The following is a 14,252-nucleotide window of genomic DNA, read 5'->3' on the forward strand; positions in this document are numbered from 1 at the left end:
TTTCGTGGGAAAGTTTCACAAGACTTAACTCTACCATTTTTGGCAATCAAGCACGCTTTGAGCTGAAATGGGCTTCAACAGAAACCACAGCTCCAAAAATAGTATGACTTGGTTCAATTATAGGTTCCCCTAATCTACCAACCAAAATAACAACGAATGCACACCACCAATTTGTAACATGTAGTCTCCAGCTTTTCTCACCCTATGAATAGAGAGTGACAAGGTATCAAAGGCTTCCTTGCATTCCACGGGCAAAGCAAAACTAAACCTGAAGAACATGAGCAAGATGGCACTGTCCGTGAATGTTCTTGTTCCTGCCTTTCTGCTCCTTTTCTTTGTGCAAGGTAATCCAAATTCCCTTCTCCTGTTTCTAACTTCCTTCACGTACATGAACACAAAACAAGCATATGATTACGTATTATACTCTATTATGTACATTGGTCGTTTGTGGCGGTCAGGGGCGAGATCGGAGAAGTGCACGCCGGCGAGCATAGAGGTGCTGCAGACAAGCAACGGGGAGAAGGCCGGGGTCGACCCGGTATTCGAGGTGATGGTGCGGAACCGTTGCGAGTGCGCGGTTCGCGGCGTGATCCTCGGCTCCAAGGGCTTCTCGAGCTCGTTGCCCGTCGACCCAAAGCTGTTCCGGAAGGAAGGCAACGGCTACCTCGTCGGGGACGGAAGCCTGATCCAGAGCGGAGCCGTGGTGCAGTTTCGGTACGCCTGGGACCGCGCGTTCGAGATTGGCCCTCTCGCCGTGCAAGAGGACTGCTCTGGACTCCATGAGTTCACCGTGTAATCCAGGGAGAAATGGTCGTGCATAATCCCTTGCCTACGCAAGTAAGCAAGCAAAACTAATGTCTTTTTTTTTTGAGACGAAAGGCAAAACCAATGTCGTGGCCAAGAACGCGGTTGATGGTATGGTATACTATAATCCATACTGTACTAATTGTGTATCTTGACCTGAGAAAGAAGATGCTATCTCCCTTCACATATTCTTTACGACATCCAATGAGAAAGGATGCTGTCGAGGAATGAAGCTCAGCGAGACTTTGACCATTGATTTAGAGAAACATTTTGATTGGCTAAATGAACATAGTATAATTTGATTCATTCTCATAGTACATTTACATTATAACATAACTTATATTTTTTTACTATTATTTTTATGTACAAATATTGGTCGAAGATGCATATTGTACCTGACGCCAATGTCAATGTTTGACGTTGTTTTGGCATAAATATTCAAACATGCGGCTAGGGACGGTATCCGCTACAGGTGTCGGTGTTTAGACCTGGCAACCTACCGAGGGGGTACCGAGGTAGTGTTTTATGCGTGGGGCATGCTGAGATCAGTAACTCGAAGTTGAACTCGAACACAATTTAGACAGGTTCGGGCCGCTTATGTCGCGTAATACTCTACGTCCTGTGTGTTGGTTGGATTGTATTGATTGAAGTTGTTTGGAGGGGGTCCCTGCCTCGCCACATATTGTCGGGGGCAGGATTACAGGTCAGTTGTTTACAAGAGTACTTGTCGGATTCGACTAGAGAGTCGTACTCTAACTGCTATGAGTAGTTTCCTAATCTTCAACTAGTCCTTGTCCTCCACGTAGACCACGCCGTCCTACACCGTAGTCTCTATGTCTGACGCGTCTCGGTATACAGTCCTATATTGTAGGACTATACAAGCCTCCCAGTGGTCCCATAGATGTATGACCGATAAGCTCCCAAGTACTTTTTAGTCAAATGCATCAGTCCTGAGTACTTCTGTAGACGTCTCGGACTAGTTTGTGATGATCCTTTGAGTACTCCATTGGATTGAGTCTTTGAATGTTCTCGAGTACTACCATGTGGTTAGAAGGTGCTCAAGCCTCATTCAACTTTGTCTTGAATCTTCAACGTTGAATTTTATATGGAAGTGCGATGAAAATCGCACTCTATATGGAGTAGCCCCCGAGCCTTAGTTCGAATTGAAGAATCAGGTTGAGGGTCAATCCTATAATTTCACATCTCTTTCCCCTTAAAACCCAAAGAAAAAACTTTTTTACAAACGGGCACATGGCACATAGCGTCCGAGCCGTTACACGACTAGTTTGAGTGTAAGGGTTCACCACAGTCAACGTGACCATTCACCTCCAATAACTTTTTCTCTTCCAAAAAAATTGGAAACCATTCCAGCGATAACTGAGGGCTTTTAAAAATGAAATATTCCCCCTAATTTTCACCTCTCTATTAACTGTTCGCGGTTATAAATAACGGAGGAACTCATTGCTTCTGTTTCACCTGAGCCATTCTACTCTTTCACCTTCTACACTGTAGCCCTAGTGCCGCCGCTTGCCATTCTCGAGCTTGAGCGCCATCCTGCCCCACTGCCCAACCCCCGTGCTTATGCACAAGAAGACTCTAGGAGCAATGGCACCGAAGAAAGTATCCTCAAGCAAGGCCACGGGTACTTGAAGTACTCCAAGATGGCTCGTTGATATGTGGCGCCTGCATTCTTCAAATCAAAGGACATTGTAGTGTAGTAGAAAGCTCCATATAGAGTGATAACCGTGGTCGTGATTTGGTGTTCTTCCTTGAGGGTTATCTGGTGATACCCCGAGTAGTAGTTGAGAAAGCAGAGTAGAGAGTATCCAGTTGTTGATTCGATGATCTGATCAATCCTAGGGAGCCCGAAAGGGTCCTTTGGAAAGTGTTTGTTGAAGTCTATGTAGTGGACACACATCCTCCACTCGTGGTTGTTCTTCTTCCACACCAAGATGGGATTGGCCAGCCATTCTGGATGATAGACTTCTTTTGTGAAGCTGGCCGTGAGTCATTTGGCCAACTCTTTTTCGATTGCTTCCCTTCTGTCTTGGGAAAATCGACGTAGTCGTTGTTGCTTGGGCGTAGGTTTGGGATCCACATTTAGTGAGTGCTCGATCAACTCCCTGGGCACCCCTAGCATATCAGAGGGTTTCCATGCGAAAATATCTCGATTGGCTTGGAGGAAGCTGACGAGCGCGTCTTCCTATTTGGGGTCCAACCCTAAGCCGATCAGGGCTATCTTGGAGCTATCGCCAGTCTAAGGTCAATGGCTTTAATATTGACTTCACTTGCCGGCTTGACCTTAGTTGTCCCCGACTTCTTCTCTGGAATCTCGAGTTCTGTTGGAGACAATTTCTTGGAGGTAGCGAAGACTTGCTATAACAACTCTAGGTTAATTAAACTTGATTTAGCCTAAGAGAGGCAATTAGCAGCTAAGTAAACGAGTTAAGGGTCAACTTTTGCCACTAAGAGTTTAAAAGGTGATTAGTTCATAATTTAAAATTTTAGATAAGAACTTGAAATTTTGTCCAACTAAGAGTAGTTAAACTCATCATTTTTAACAACTTTTATTATTAGGTTTTTGTTTGAAATTGAACGGAAGCAGTTCAAAAACTCAGATTAAAATCAGTGGCTTTTTCAAATCACTCAAAATTCTAAGTGCTGAAAGGCATGAAAATCCCCAACTTTGAAGCCCTGTATCTCACGATTTCTTGTATGAACTCAAGTCAAGCCTTACATTAACGTTTTAGTGCTGCAAGCCCTTAACAACTTTTATTATTGGAGTTAGGTCAAAATCTGCACAAAAGGCTTTCAAAAATAAGGTCAAACTCAGCCACATTTGTCAACTCTGTCAAGTCTACTGAAAATTTCTCTAAGTCTGAAAAACGTGTGTTTTGGTCAACTTTGGACACCTATAAGTCCAAATCTGTTTCGTTTTTGAAAAAATTTCATTTACAATATTTGAACTTGGATATGAGGACTACAAGTTTTGTAAAGGAATAATTGGGCATGCAATTCAAAATTTTGAGTAGCTCGGCCCCAAAACCCGGCCCTTTTTCTAGTCTTCGCACGCGAACGCTAGAGCACGCGCACCAGAGCTCCAACGCCGCCCGCCGCGTGGCCCCTGCTCACTATCGAGCCTCCGTCGCCCAACCCACACTTGTCCGCTGACCCATCAACGCGTGCCCCACAACCAGTCATGCGCCACGGTCGCCCTGCGCCTCTGCAGCCTCTGCGCCGCTCCGCCTCGCCCAAGAACGTGCCCTGCTACACATGCGCACCCCTGCGACGCTGCCACCGCAGACAGGCCACTGCCGCTTCACCCAATGCCGTGGCAACCTTATCATCTTTCCCATCCTCATCTCCAAGCGCCTGGCTCCTTAAATCGCCTCTCCCCAAGCTCCTTTGCCTCCCAAAAGCAAAGTTCCAGTAACCTTCCTCACCATAGCCATGGCCGACCGAGTTCCATTCACCGGTTAAATCCATCCAACTCCTGCCATCTCCCTTCCATTCCTCTCACCCAAAGCTGCGCCACTTTCCCAGCTACACCCTCAGCCCCTCATCTCCCTCAATCATCCACCGAATCGACGGGAATCGAAGTTTCCCCCAAGTTAAAAAAAGTTTTCCACCGTCACCGTCGACCTCACATGGCACCCCATTCTCCGGCCCTCCTCGTCCCCGACCAACAGCTCAAATGGAACATAGGTAAGCTCCTAACTATGATGCTCTTGTCCATTTTCCATTTGCATCGAGTTTCCATGCTCATTCCCGGGCTTGTCGACAGCGTTCGCCGCCGCCGTGCGGAGCCTTGTGCGCTGCCCCTTGTTTCCCCACCAACGCTGCTCTAGGGAGGTCCCTGACCCAGGGCGCAGTGCCTCCACCCTCCCCTTTCCCTTGCCACGCCATCCCCCTTGCTCCTAGCCAGCCCTAGGTGCATGACCATGCCTGAGACCTGTTTCTGTACGTGATGGCTGGAGGTAGAAGGAGAAGGACCCAATTGCTTTTAGGAAACAAGTGTAGGGGGTCCTGTGAAAAGTTTTGGATTTAAGAGTGAAGGGGCAATCTGTCTAGGGGTGTAGGCGCAAGATCCAGGGGCCTTTGCGCGATTAACCCGTAGACCTGGGGCTAGATTGGAAGATGGCCTCGGATTAAGAGTACTACCTTGGGTCCTAGCACTTTGAGTACTAAGTACACGTAATGTGGGATGGCCATGAACTTGGCTAGTGCTGGTCTTCCAAGGATGGCATGATACGGTATTTCAAAGTCAGCCACCTCGAACCGGATGTAATTGGTCTGGTAGTGATCCTTTGTCCCGAAGGTAAATGGTAAAACCACCTGACTGAGGGGTATAGCCACGTTGCCTGAGACAATCCCACAGAACGGAGAGTTTGTTGGGGTGAGCATATCCATTTCATCGAGGTCCATCTTCCTCAAAGTCTTGGCAAAGAGCACGTTAAGGCCACTGCTGTCATCGATGAGTACTTTTGTGAGTCGAGAGCCTGTGACTACTAGATCCACGACAAGAGGGTAGTGTCCAGGGTCAGAGAAACTAGTCCATTGATCCTTTCTTGAAAAGGTGATTAGCACCTCAAAGAACTAAAGGACGTAGGTGTAGCTGGTTCAATGGACATGATCTCTCGGAGGGCTAGTGTCTGGGACCACTTGGTAACAGTACCCAGTGTGCCACCGAAGATAATGTTGATGGTGTTGGATGAGTTCTGGAATTTTTCATTGTCTTCCTCGTCTTCGCCTTCTTTGGCCTTGCCCTTGTCCTTTGCTCCAGAAGGTTCTGGCAAATCTTTCATGACTCTGCGAAGGCTATAGCAATCCATCGCAAAGTGTTTGGAGTGTGGGTGCCACGGGCATTGCTTCTTCAGAAGCTCCTTGAATGGAGTCCTCTTTTGATTTCCACCGCTCTTCTTTGAGGACTGGGACATCATCGTGATAGTATTGTCTGGCTATCTTTTGCGATTTTGACCACCCGAGTAGTTGCCTCTGTTGTCATTGGGGCAATCATTGTGGTTCTTATCGTTGCATTGGTCGTTGCACTGTTTGTTGTTGTTCTAGCCTCTGTTACAACTAGTTGAACTGCTTGATCTCTTTGTCTTCTTTATCCGCCTAGGCCTGTATCATAGTCTTGAGAGACTTGATATCTTCTATGCATTTTCTGCCAAAATCTTGGAACATCCGGAAGTCATAGAGGCCATTCTGGAAGTACTCTATGGCATCCCATTCCATGATGTCCATGACAGTGGCCTTCTTGTCCAAGAAATGGCATAGATAGCTACGCAAGGTCTCGCCTCATTACTGCTTGACTTGGGATAAGTTGATGCTGTTAACAAGATGTTGCATTCCTCCTGCTGTTGATGCCAGTTTTTGACACGTGTTAGGGTCGGCATCAAGGAGAGAAAAAGTGGCCGATGCAGATAAGAAAAAAGCTGTGGCTGGGGAATCGACCGATAGAGCTACAGTGTTTCGGCCGATTAGCCGAGGGAGTCGATGAGGACTGGCCAATTGGAAGCAAGGGCAGCTCGGCTGATATGGGCTTAAATGGGCCAAGGCGGTAGAAAAATGAAGATAGAGTTGACCCATGAAGGATTGATTAGTGCTCGATTCCGATGCGAGTTGTATCCGTGTGTAAATAATTATTATTTTGAATTAGAGATAAAATCATAGTCGGTTAGGGAATCAGTTGAAGCAGGGTATAAATAGGTGCCTCGTAAGGCTTGTAAAACAACACAACAATCATCAATACAAATCTACCTTTTCACGTAACTTTACTTTCAAGTCGGTGACTTCGCCAAATCCTTTTTCTTTTCATGAGTTCGTGCGAGTTGGCACTATCCCTAAGATGATGGAACCGAACCCGAAGATGGTGTATGGTGGAGCTATCCCTAAAATGGAAGGACTAAGCAAGTGCCGAGATGGGAGATGCTCGCCAAGCGAGTGTCGTCTAACAAACACTAATCTTGTGTTGGATTCCAGGCAAGCCCCGGTGTTGGGATACGAGGTAGGCTATACTAGTGCAAAACAAAAATTTTCTACCACGTAAACCAGGAAAACTGCCATATATGGATCACGGGATTACCACTCGACACACTGGTGCAGAAGATGTAGAATCACGTCGGGGCAGCGAAGTCGATCAGCATAGTCGAACACGTAGTCGATCACGTGGACATCGAGCAGCTCCTCAGCAGCTCATCCACCTGCAGCAAGATTGTCCTCGTGTCGCGGCTCATCATCGGCTCGTCATGGCTCGTTGGTAGCTCGTCATGGCTCGTCGGCGGCTCATCCAAGTGCTGCAGGTGCAACACCTCCAAGGTATCCACACGTGCAGGGAGCAAGCGTCGCAAGCCGGACTGCTAGGTCCGCAAGCTGCAACAGGGCAAGGGCGTAGGAGGCGCGGCAGATGTGTTTCGGCCAAAAAGGATGAAACCCTAGGGCACCCCACCCCTCTATTTATAGAGGTTCCTGATGAGCCTCTGGGTCCGAGGCCCATTAGTACTTCTAAACCTAATCCAACTTGGATCATATCCGAATTGGGCTTCAAGCCCCTTAAGTGTGTGACCCTGTGGGTTTGAATATGTATAGACATGGCCCGAGTACTCCTACTCGGCCCAATAGTCGGTAGCGGCCTCTAGCACAACGTGCCAACTCCTATACGCACCCGAAGGTCATATCAGACAAACCGTCACAACATTATGTACATGTTATTCCCATTGCCTCACGATATTTGGTCTAGCTTCAAGCCGACCGCTCTTTCTCGATCCTGTGATTCGAAATCCCTTTGTAGGTTAACTCTTAACCGTACGTAGCATGGCCATGCATTTCCGGATCCGATCACTCGAGGGGCCCAGAGATATCACTCTCGATCAGAGAGGGGCAAATCCCATCTTGATTGACCATGCCTCACAGCATGCTTCTTGACAAACCCGAAAGCTACCTTTTTAACTACCCTGTTACGGTGTAGTGTTTGGTAGCCCCTAAATAAGTCGATCCACATCTTGAGTACATGCGACAATCTCAGGTCTAAAAACAAAGCATACATGTTGTGTAAAGAAAGAACTACTTCTCACGTTGGGTCAGTCCTAGCATATGTCTCTACATATGCCTACATTATTAGTTTGACATCTCCATATCCATGACTTGTGAAACATAGTCATCAACTAATACATGTACTAGTCTAATATTCATGTGTGTCCACACATGAACTCCAACTAGGAACAACTTTTAGAATAACCATACAAGTAAAGAGTTCCACATACAATTCACATAATTGCAGATAAATTCAAGTAGCCTTTAATGGATATTCAATGAACACAATATGCAAATGATGGATACAATCAGATATCATCATCTCTATGATTGCCTCTAGGGCATACCTCCAACACCCGGAGGATAAATTCCTATCTTTAACTACTTGCAATACATTTGGTTGCTTGATTGTGCATTTACGTTTTTAGGAATTGATTGAAACTATAGATGCATGGATTAGTGCCCTTTGATCTGAACACTAGTATGATAGGCCGAGTAGTGCAATGTTTAATAGGAATCGGTAAAAGTCAAGTGATTGCCTGTCACTCGCGAGTTATAGGAATTGTTTGCTCTCCTTTTTGTTACAACTATAAGGACGATGGATAAGATAGGGCTCTGTAAACTATTTTGGTGGTTGGTGGATTGCCCCGTCTGTCTACATGAAACTGGACTAAGTGTTGAAAGTACTAATTGTTGGAGGTATGCCCTAGAGGCAATCATAAAGATGATGATATTCCATTTGTATCCATGATTTGTATATTGTGTTCAATGAATATCCATTAAAGGCTACTTGAATTGATTTGCAATTATGTGAATTGTATGTGGAACTCTTTACTTGTATGGTTATTCTAAAAGTTGTCCCTAGTCGGAGTTCATGTGTGGACACACATGAATATTAGACTAGTACATGTATTAGTTGATGACTATGTTTCACAAGTTATGGACATGGAGATGTCAAACTAATAATGTAGGCATATGTAGAGACTTATGCTAAGACTGACCCAACGCGAGAAGTAGTTCTCTCTTTACACAACATGTACGCTTTGTCCTTAGACCTGAGATTGTCGCATGTACTCAAGATGTGGATCGACTTACTTAGGGGCTATCAAACGCTACACCGTAACAGGGTAGTTAAAAAGGTAGCTTTTGGGTTTGTCAGGAAGCATGCTGTGAGGCATGGTCAATCAAGATGCGATTTGCCCCTCTCTGATTGAGAGTGATATCTCTGGGCCCCTCGAGTGATCGGATCCGGAAATGCATGGCCATGCTACGTACGGTTAAGAGTTAACCCACAAAGGGATTCCGAATCACAGGATCGAGAAAGAGCGGTCGGCTTGAAGCTAGACCAAATATCGTGAGGCAAAGGGAGTAGAATAATGTTGTGACAGTTCATCTGATATGATCTTCGCGTTCGTATAGGAGTTGGCACGTCTTGCTAGAGGCCGCTACCGACTATTGTGCCGAGTAGGAGTAGTCGGGCCATGTCTATACGTATCCGAACCCATAGGGTCACACACTTAAGGGGCTGGAAGCCCAATTCAAATGTTATCTGAGTTGGAATAAGTTTAGAAGTACTTATGGGCCTCGGACCCAGAGGCCTGTCAGAAACCTCTATAAATAGAGGGGTGGAGGCGCCCTAGGGTTTAAACCTTTTTGGCGAAACACATCTGCCATGCCTCCCACGCCCTCGCCTGTTGCAACTAGCGGATCTAGCAGTCCGGCTTGTGACGCTTCGTCCCTGCACGTGTGGATACCTTGGAGGTGTTGCGCCTGCAGCACTTGGATGAGCCACCGACGAGCTATGACGAGCTGATGATGAGCCACGGCACGAGGACGATCTTGCTGCACGAGGACGAGCTGCTGAGGAGCTGCTTGACATCGACATGATTGACTACGTGTTTGACTACGCTGATCGACTTCACTGCCCCGACGCGATTCTACATCTTCCGCATTAGTGCATCGAGTGGTAATCCCGTGATCCTTATACGGCAGTTTTCTTGGTTTATGTGGTAGAAAATTTTTGTTTTGCACTAGTGTAGCCTACCTCGTATCCTAATAGTGGTATCAGAGCCGTAGCTATTTTGTTTTGGATTCGGGATATGTGCATATGGAGATATGCGAGTTTTGAGTTTGATCTATGTCCTGGTTTTGTGTTCGTGCTGTAATGGTTGTGTAACGACATACTCCTACCGGTCGGATTTTCGCCATCAGAGTTAAATGATATACGTAATACTAGTTGCAGCGAGCGAAGATCAGTGTGATTGGTCGAATCAAAATCAAGGTTCATACGCCAGGCGCATGAGATGCGCAATAGTAGATTGGATCTACTGTCGGGTCGGAATTTTGCCATGTGTGTGTGCTTTGGTAAAACAACTGTAACTTTTCGGTACGATCTCGGATCGGGGCGAATTTTATATGAAAATTGATCTACAGAAAAAGTTACACATGAAATTCAACCGCTTTGTTGTTTTTGGTGAAATTAGATTTTTGAAATTTGGGTTGGAAGATGGAGTTTTGGGCCTCTGAAGTTTGGAACGTTATAACGCCTAACTCTATTTCGCAGGATGTATGTATCTTGTGATCAGTATAGCCCTTTGTGTATGTGATGCATGTGTGTAACTCATTCGTGACCTGCGTGTCGCACGTACGGAAACACGGCTAGAGCCATATGTGTTGTCACTTTAATGTATTTAATGGTCTGCGTACCAATCTGTGATGATCCAAGCAACTATGGAATCTTTATTACTAGCTATTAGGCATCATAGCATGTTATAGTTCTTGGAGGACTCATCACCAGGAGGATGGCGCACATGGAACATGGAGATGGAGATCACCATGGTGAACAGGTTCTGTGGAGATGGAGATCACCATAATTAAACGGGCCATACTGTGTCACAACTGTGTGCATATTATGGTTTATGTTTTACTTCTTGCATGATGTGATGTTAGAAGTAGAACAATCCCTCACAAAGTTTAAGTTAGTATGCCCTCCCAACTAAAACTTGCACCGTCTCATGTCTTGTACACTTGGTGGTGGGTCTATGAAATTAGGCTGCCACTAGTTTTCCTTGACTAGACGGGTTTGTGTTAGACACTTACACGTATAAGGGTTGGTTTGCTTAATAAGGTTACCTTAACGGTTAAGGACCTTAGGGCATAAAGGTTGGGCGCCGAGACATTGAGATGTCACCCAACAACAAGAGTCATATGTGATATGATTAGCAAGAAGTTGCTTACCGATCTACCTTGTTTGCTAGTGGTGATGCTAAATCTCAGTAGTAGACTTGTCAGTTGTGGATCCTAAATCACTAAGTATCAATAGAGGGATATTGATTTTACTGGGAGTAGATTCTGTTAAATAGTTTAATGTGATTTGCTCTATCATGGATACGTTTTCTTAGTGTATTTTGCATTACTTTTGTTGTAGATTAAATGGCACCTAGCAGCACCACACCGTTTGCTTTGCATTCGGTCCTTGAGAAGGACAAGTTGAATGGAACAAACTACTCGGATTGGATCCATAACCAGATAATTGTTCTTAGGGCTGAGAAAAAGGAAGATGTTCTAGACAACCTAGTACCAGAAGAACCTGCTGATGATGCACCTGCTGCTGTTAAGAATGATTACAAGAAAGCATGTGATGCTAACCTCGAAGTAAGCTGCCTTATGCTTGCTTGCATGGAACCCGAGCTGCAGATGCAGTTCAAAACAAACCATGAGGCGCACGATATGATCGTGGACCTTAGAGACATGTTCCAAACACAGGCCAGGACTGAAAGGTTCAATGTGTCTAAGGCCTTTGTGGAGAGCAAGCTAGCAGAAGGCGCAGCAGTAGGACCACACGTAATCAAGATGGTTGGTTACACTCAGCGGTTGGAGAAGCTGGGCTTCTCAATGGGCCAAGAGTTGGCCACTGATTTCATTCTTTCGTCTCTTCCGCCCAGCTATGGGAACTTCATCTCGAACTACCATATGTATGGGACGGAGAAGGGTCTGAATGAACTGTGTGGCATGCTTAAAACAATAGAGGCTGACATTAAGAAAAGAGCTAGTAGTAGCCATGTGATGGCTATACAGATGTGGCAGAACTGCTCGGATTAACTTGGCTAAAGTACACTTAAGTCACCTAACATGCGATCAAGTTAACTCAGCAATCCGTTGGATTTCATCCGATAAACCACTATACAGGACCGAGTTAGCATAGCTCACATGAAGGTGAGTGGTTCTAGAGAATACAACAGATCAACCACATAAACAAGTACATTAAGTTCTTTCAACACGGGTTCGAAAATTAATATTTACAGAGTTCAAGAAGTGGAAAAAATATAAAACAGAATAGCGGGAGCTAGCGCTGGGTCGGATGTCCCTGATGAGGCCGATCAGGACATCAATGATCCATCTCCTCACCGTCCGAGGAGGGATCCCACTCGACCGTCCACCCAGGAGGAAGCTGGGGAGGCCAAGTGCCAACAGCAGCAAACTCAGGAGCTTCGACTTCACCTGAAAGATATGCCACAAGCAAGGCTGAGCTACTAAGCTCAACAAGACTTAACCGACCGGTGGGAAACTACTCCACCAACTTCTAGACATGCAAGGCTCTTTGGCTGAGGGTTTGTTTTGCCAAAAGCGACTACAGTAGGTCCTTACTTTCAATATTTTAGCTCCGATTCTAAGTTCATTAACCAGTCTACCTTGGCACTTATGCTAAACAACATAGTTTTCCAAACAATGTATAGAACAAGCATCAAGGTTCATCTCATCATCATGTTCCATCTTTACTCTGTGTAGCATAGCGATGAAGTAGTCTCAAAATGTGAGAGGCAGACGAATCGATTCGAGTTTCTTAACCATACATGGCGAACCTAATCTCACGACATCCGCGCACCACAGAGGGTCGCTTCCTGTGTCGGCTGTCCCCATCAATTCCCAGGCACGTGTCAGGTCGAAACTTCCCTTAGCATGCAATGCTCCACAGTCCTGACCTCTTGTCATACTGTGACCGCACTTGCACCCACATGATGCACCATGGGAACCTCGTTCCAGGGACAGCAGGGGTATAAGCCACGCCCTAGTTCAATCAGGTACTAGGCTTCCCCATCCCATACTATGAGATTAGTACTTTCAAACACTTGATCACGAACACCAACACTTTCCGACCTTAAGCAGTTTCATATAGACAGATGGGGCGATCCACCGACCACCAAAAAGAGTCCACAAGGCCCTACCCCGTCCACCGTCCTTATAGTTGTGCCAAAGGAGAACAAGCAACTCCTATAACTCGCGAGTGACAGGGAATCACTCGACTTTTACCGAGTGCTGTTAAGCACTGCAACTACTCGGCCTGTCATTCTAGTGTTCAGATCAAGGGAACTGAGTCATGCATCTAAGGTTTCAAACAACTCCTATATGTAAATGCACATACATACAAAAGAAGGTATGCGCAAGTTTAGAAAGATTGGGTTATGCTCTGGGGCTTGCCTTCGAGTGGGGCGGAGGCAAACTGATCTTTTGGATGCTCTACTTTAGCTCCTGTAGTCGGCAGCTCGGCTACCACTCCATCTTCTAGCACCAGGTGCAGCTCATAGGTGCCGTCGGTGAGGTTTAGTTCTACATGGAGTGCAAATGCAGGGGTTAAACACTTAGACAGTTATTTTAACAATACTTGCAAGAGGTAGCCCCAAAAACTGTAGCAAAACTACAGGAAAGGTGTGGAATCCAAAGCTTCTGTTGATAGAGAACAAGATAAAGGAGTCTGATCAGGAAAACTTACGATCTGACCCTTAGACTCAAGGAATAACTGTACCGGGGTCCTCAAACTTAACACAGAGAAGCCTCCAAAATTTTACACAGATACCCTTGGTCAAAAGAAAAGGATACAGTCGAGCCCTCGGGCGAGGCGGACAAGGGTCGGGCGAAGCAGACAGGGTCGGGTAAGATGGAAAAAGGGGTCAGGCGAAACGGTGAGGGGTCGGGCGAGACGGAAAGGGGTCGGGTGAGACGGAAAGGGGTCGGGCAAACTGGAAGGGGTCGGGCGAGACGGAAAGGGGTCGGCAGCTTACCTTTGGACCTACTGACAAAGTCTTGGGGTCGGGAAGAAAGCAAGCTCAGGCGGAACGACTAAGGCGCTAAGGCTTGGGCGGTGGCGAGGTCCAGCGGTGGCAGTGCTTCTTGTGGACAACAAGTAAGCTCTAGCTCGACGTGGAGGAAGCAAGTGGCTGGTTGGTTGGGAAAGGTGGGTGTTGAGTGGAGAGGGGGAGTTCCTCAAAGAGCTTATGCGGCAGCGCTTGAGCACAAAATAGAGGAAGGTGCGGCAAGGCAGCGATGGCGAAGGGGGCTCCAGTAGAGGCTCTGATACTCCCTTTTATAGCTGCATGGAAGAGAAGGAGTCTGAGCAGCGTGAGGATAAGGTCGAA

At 46.3% G+C, this 14,252-nt stretch overlaps 1 protein-coding gene across 1 annotated transcript; it reads left to right on the forward strand.

The window, feature by feature from the left end:
- Window positions 1–286: 286 nt before the first annotated feature.
- On the forward strand, window positions 287–796 carry LOC101783078. Its single transcript, XM_004980456.1, has 2 exons — window positions 287–344; window positions 459–796. The coding sequence occupies exons 1-2, from the start codon at window positions 287–289 to the stop codon at window positions 794–796; spliced, it is 396 nt and encodes a 131-aa protein (XP_004980513.1).
- Window positions 797–14,252: the final 13,456 nt, after the last annotated feature.

Source organism: Setaria italica, chromosome VIII (assembly GCF_000263155.2).
Source record: "Setaria italica strain Yugu1 chromosome VIII, Setaria_italica_v2.0, whole genome shotgun sequence".
Lineage (NCBI taxonomy): Eukaryota > Viridiplantae > Streptophyta > Magnoliopsida > Poales > Poaceae > Setaria > Setaria italica.

Excerpts from the sequence above, each read along its gene's own strand:
- LOC101783078 (XM_004980456.1), top strand. The coding sequence starts at position 287 with ATGGCACTGTCCGTGAATGTTCTTGTTCCTGCCTTTCTGCTCCTTTTC. Across the intron at positions 345-458 it reads GCTCCTTTTCTTTGTGCAAG|GGGCGAGATCGGAGAAGTGC; the intron begins GTAATCCAAATT and ends TGTGGCGGTCAG.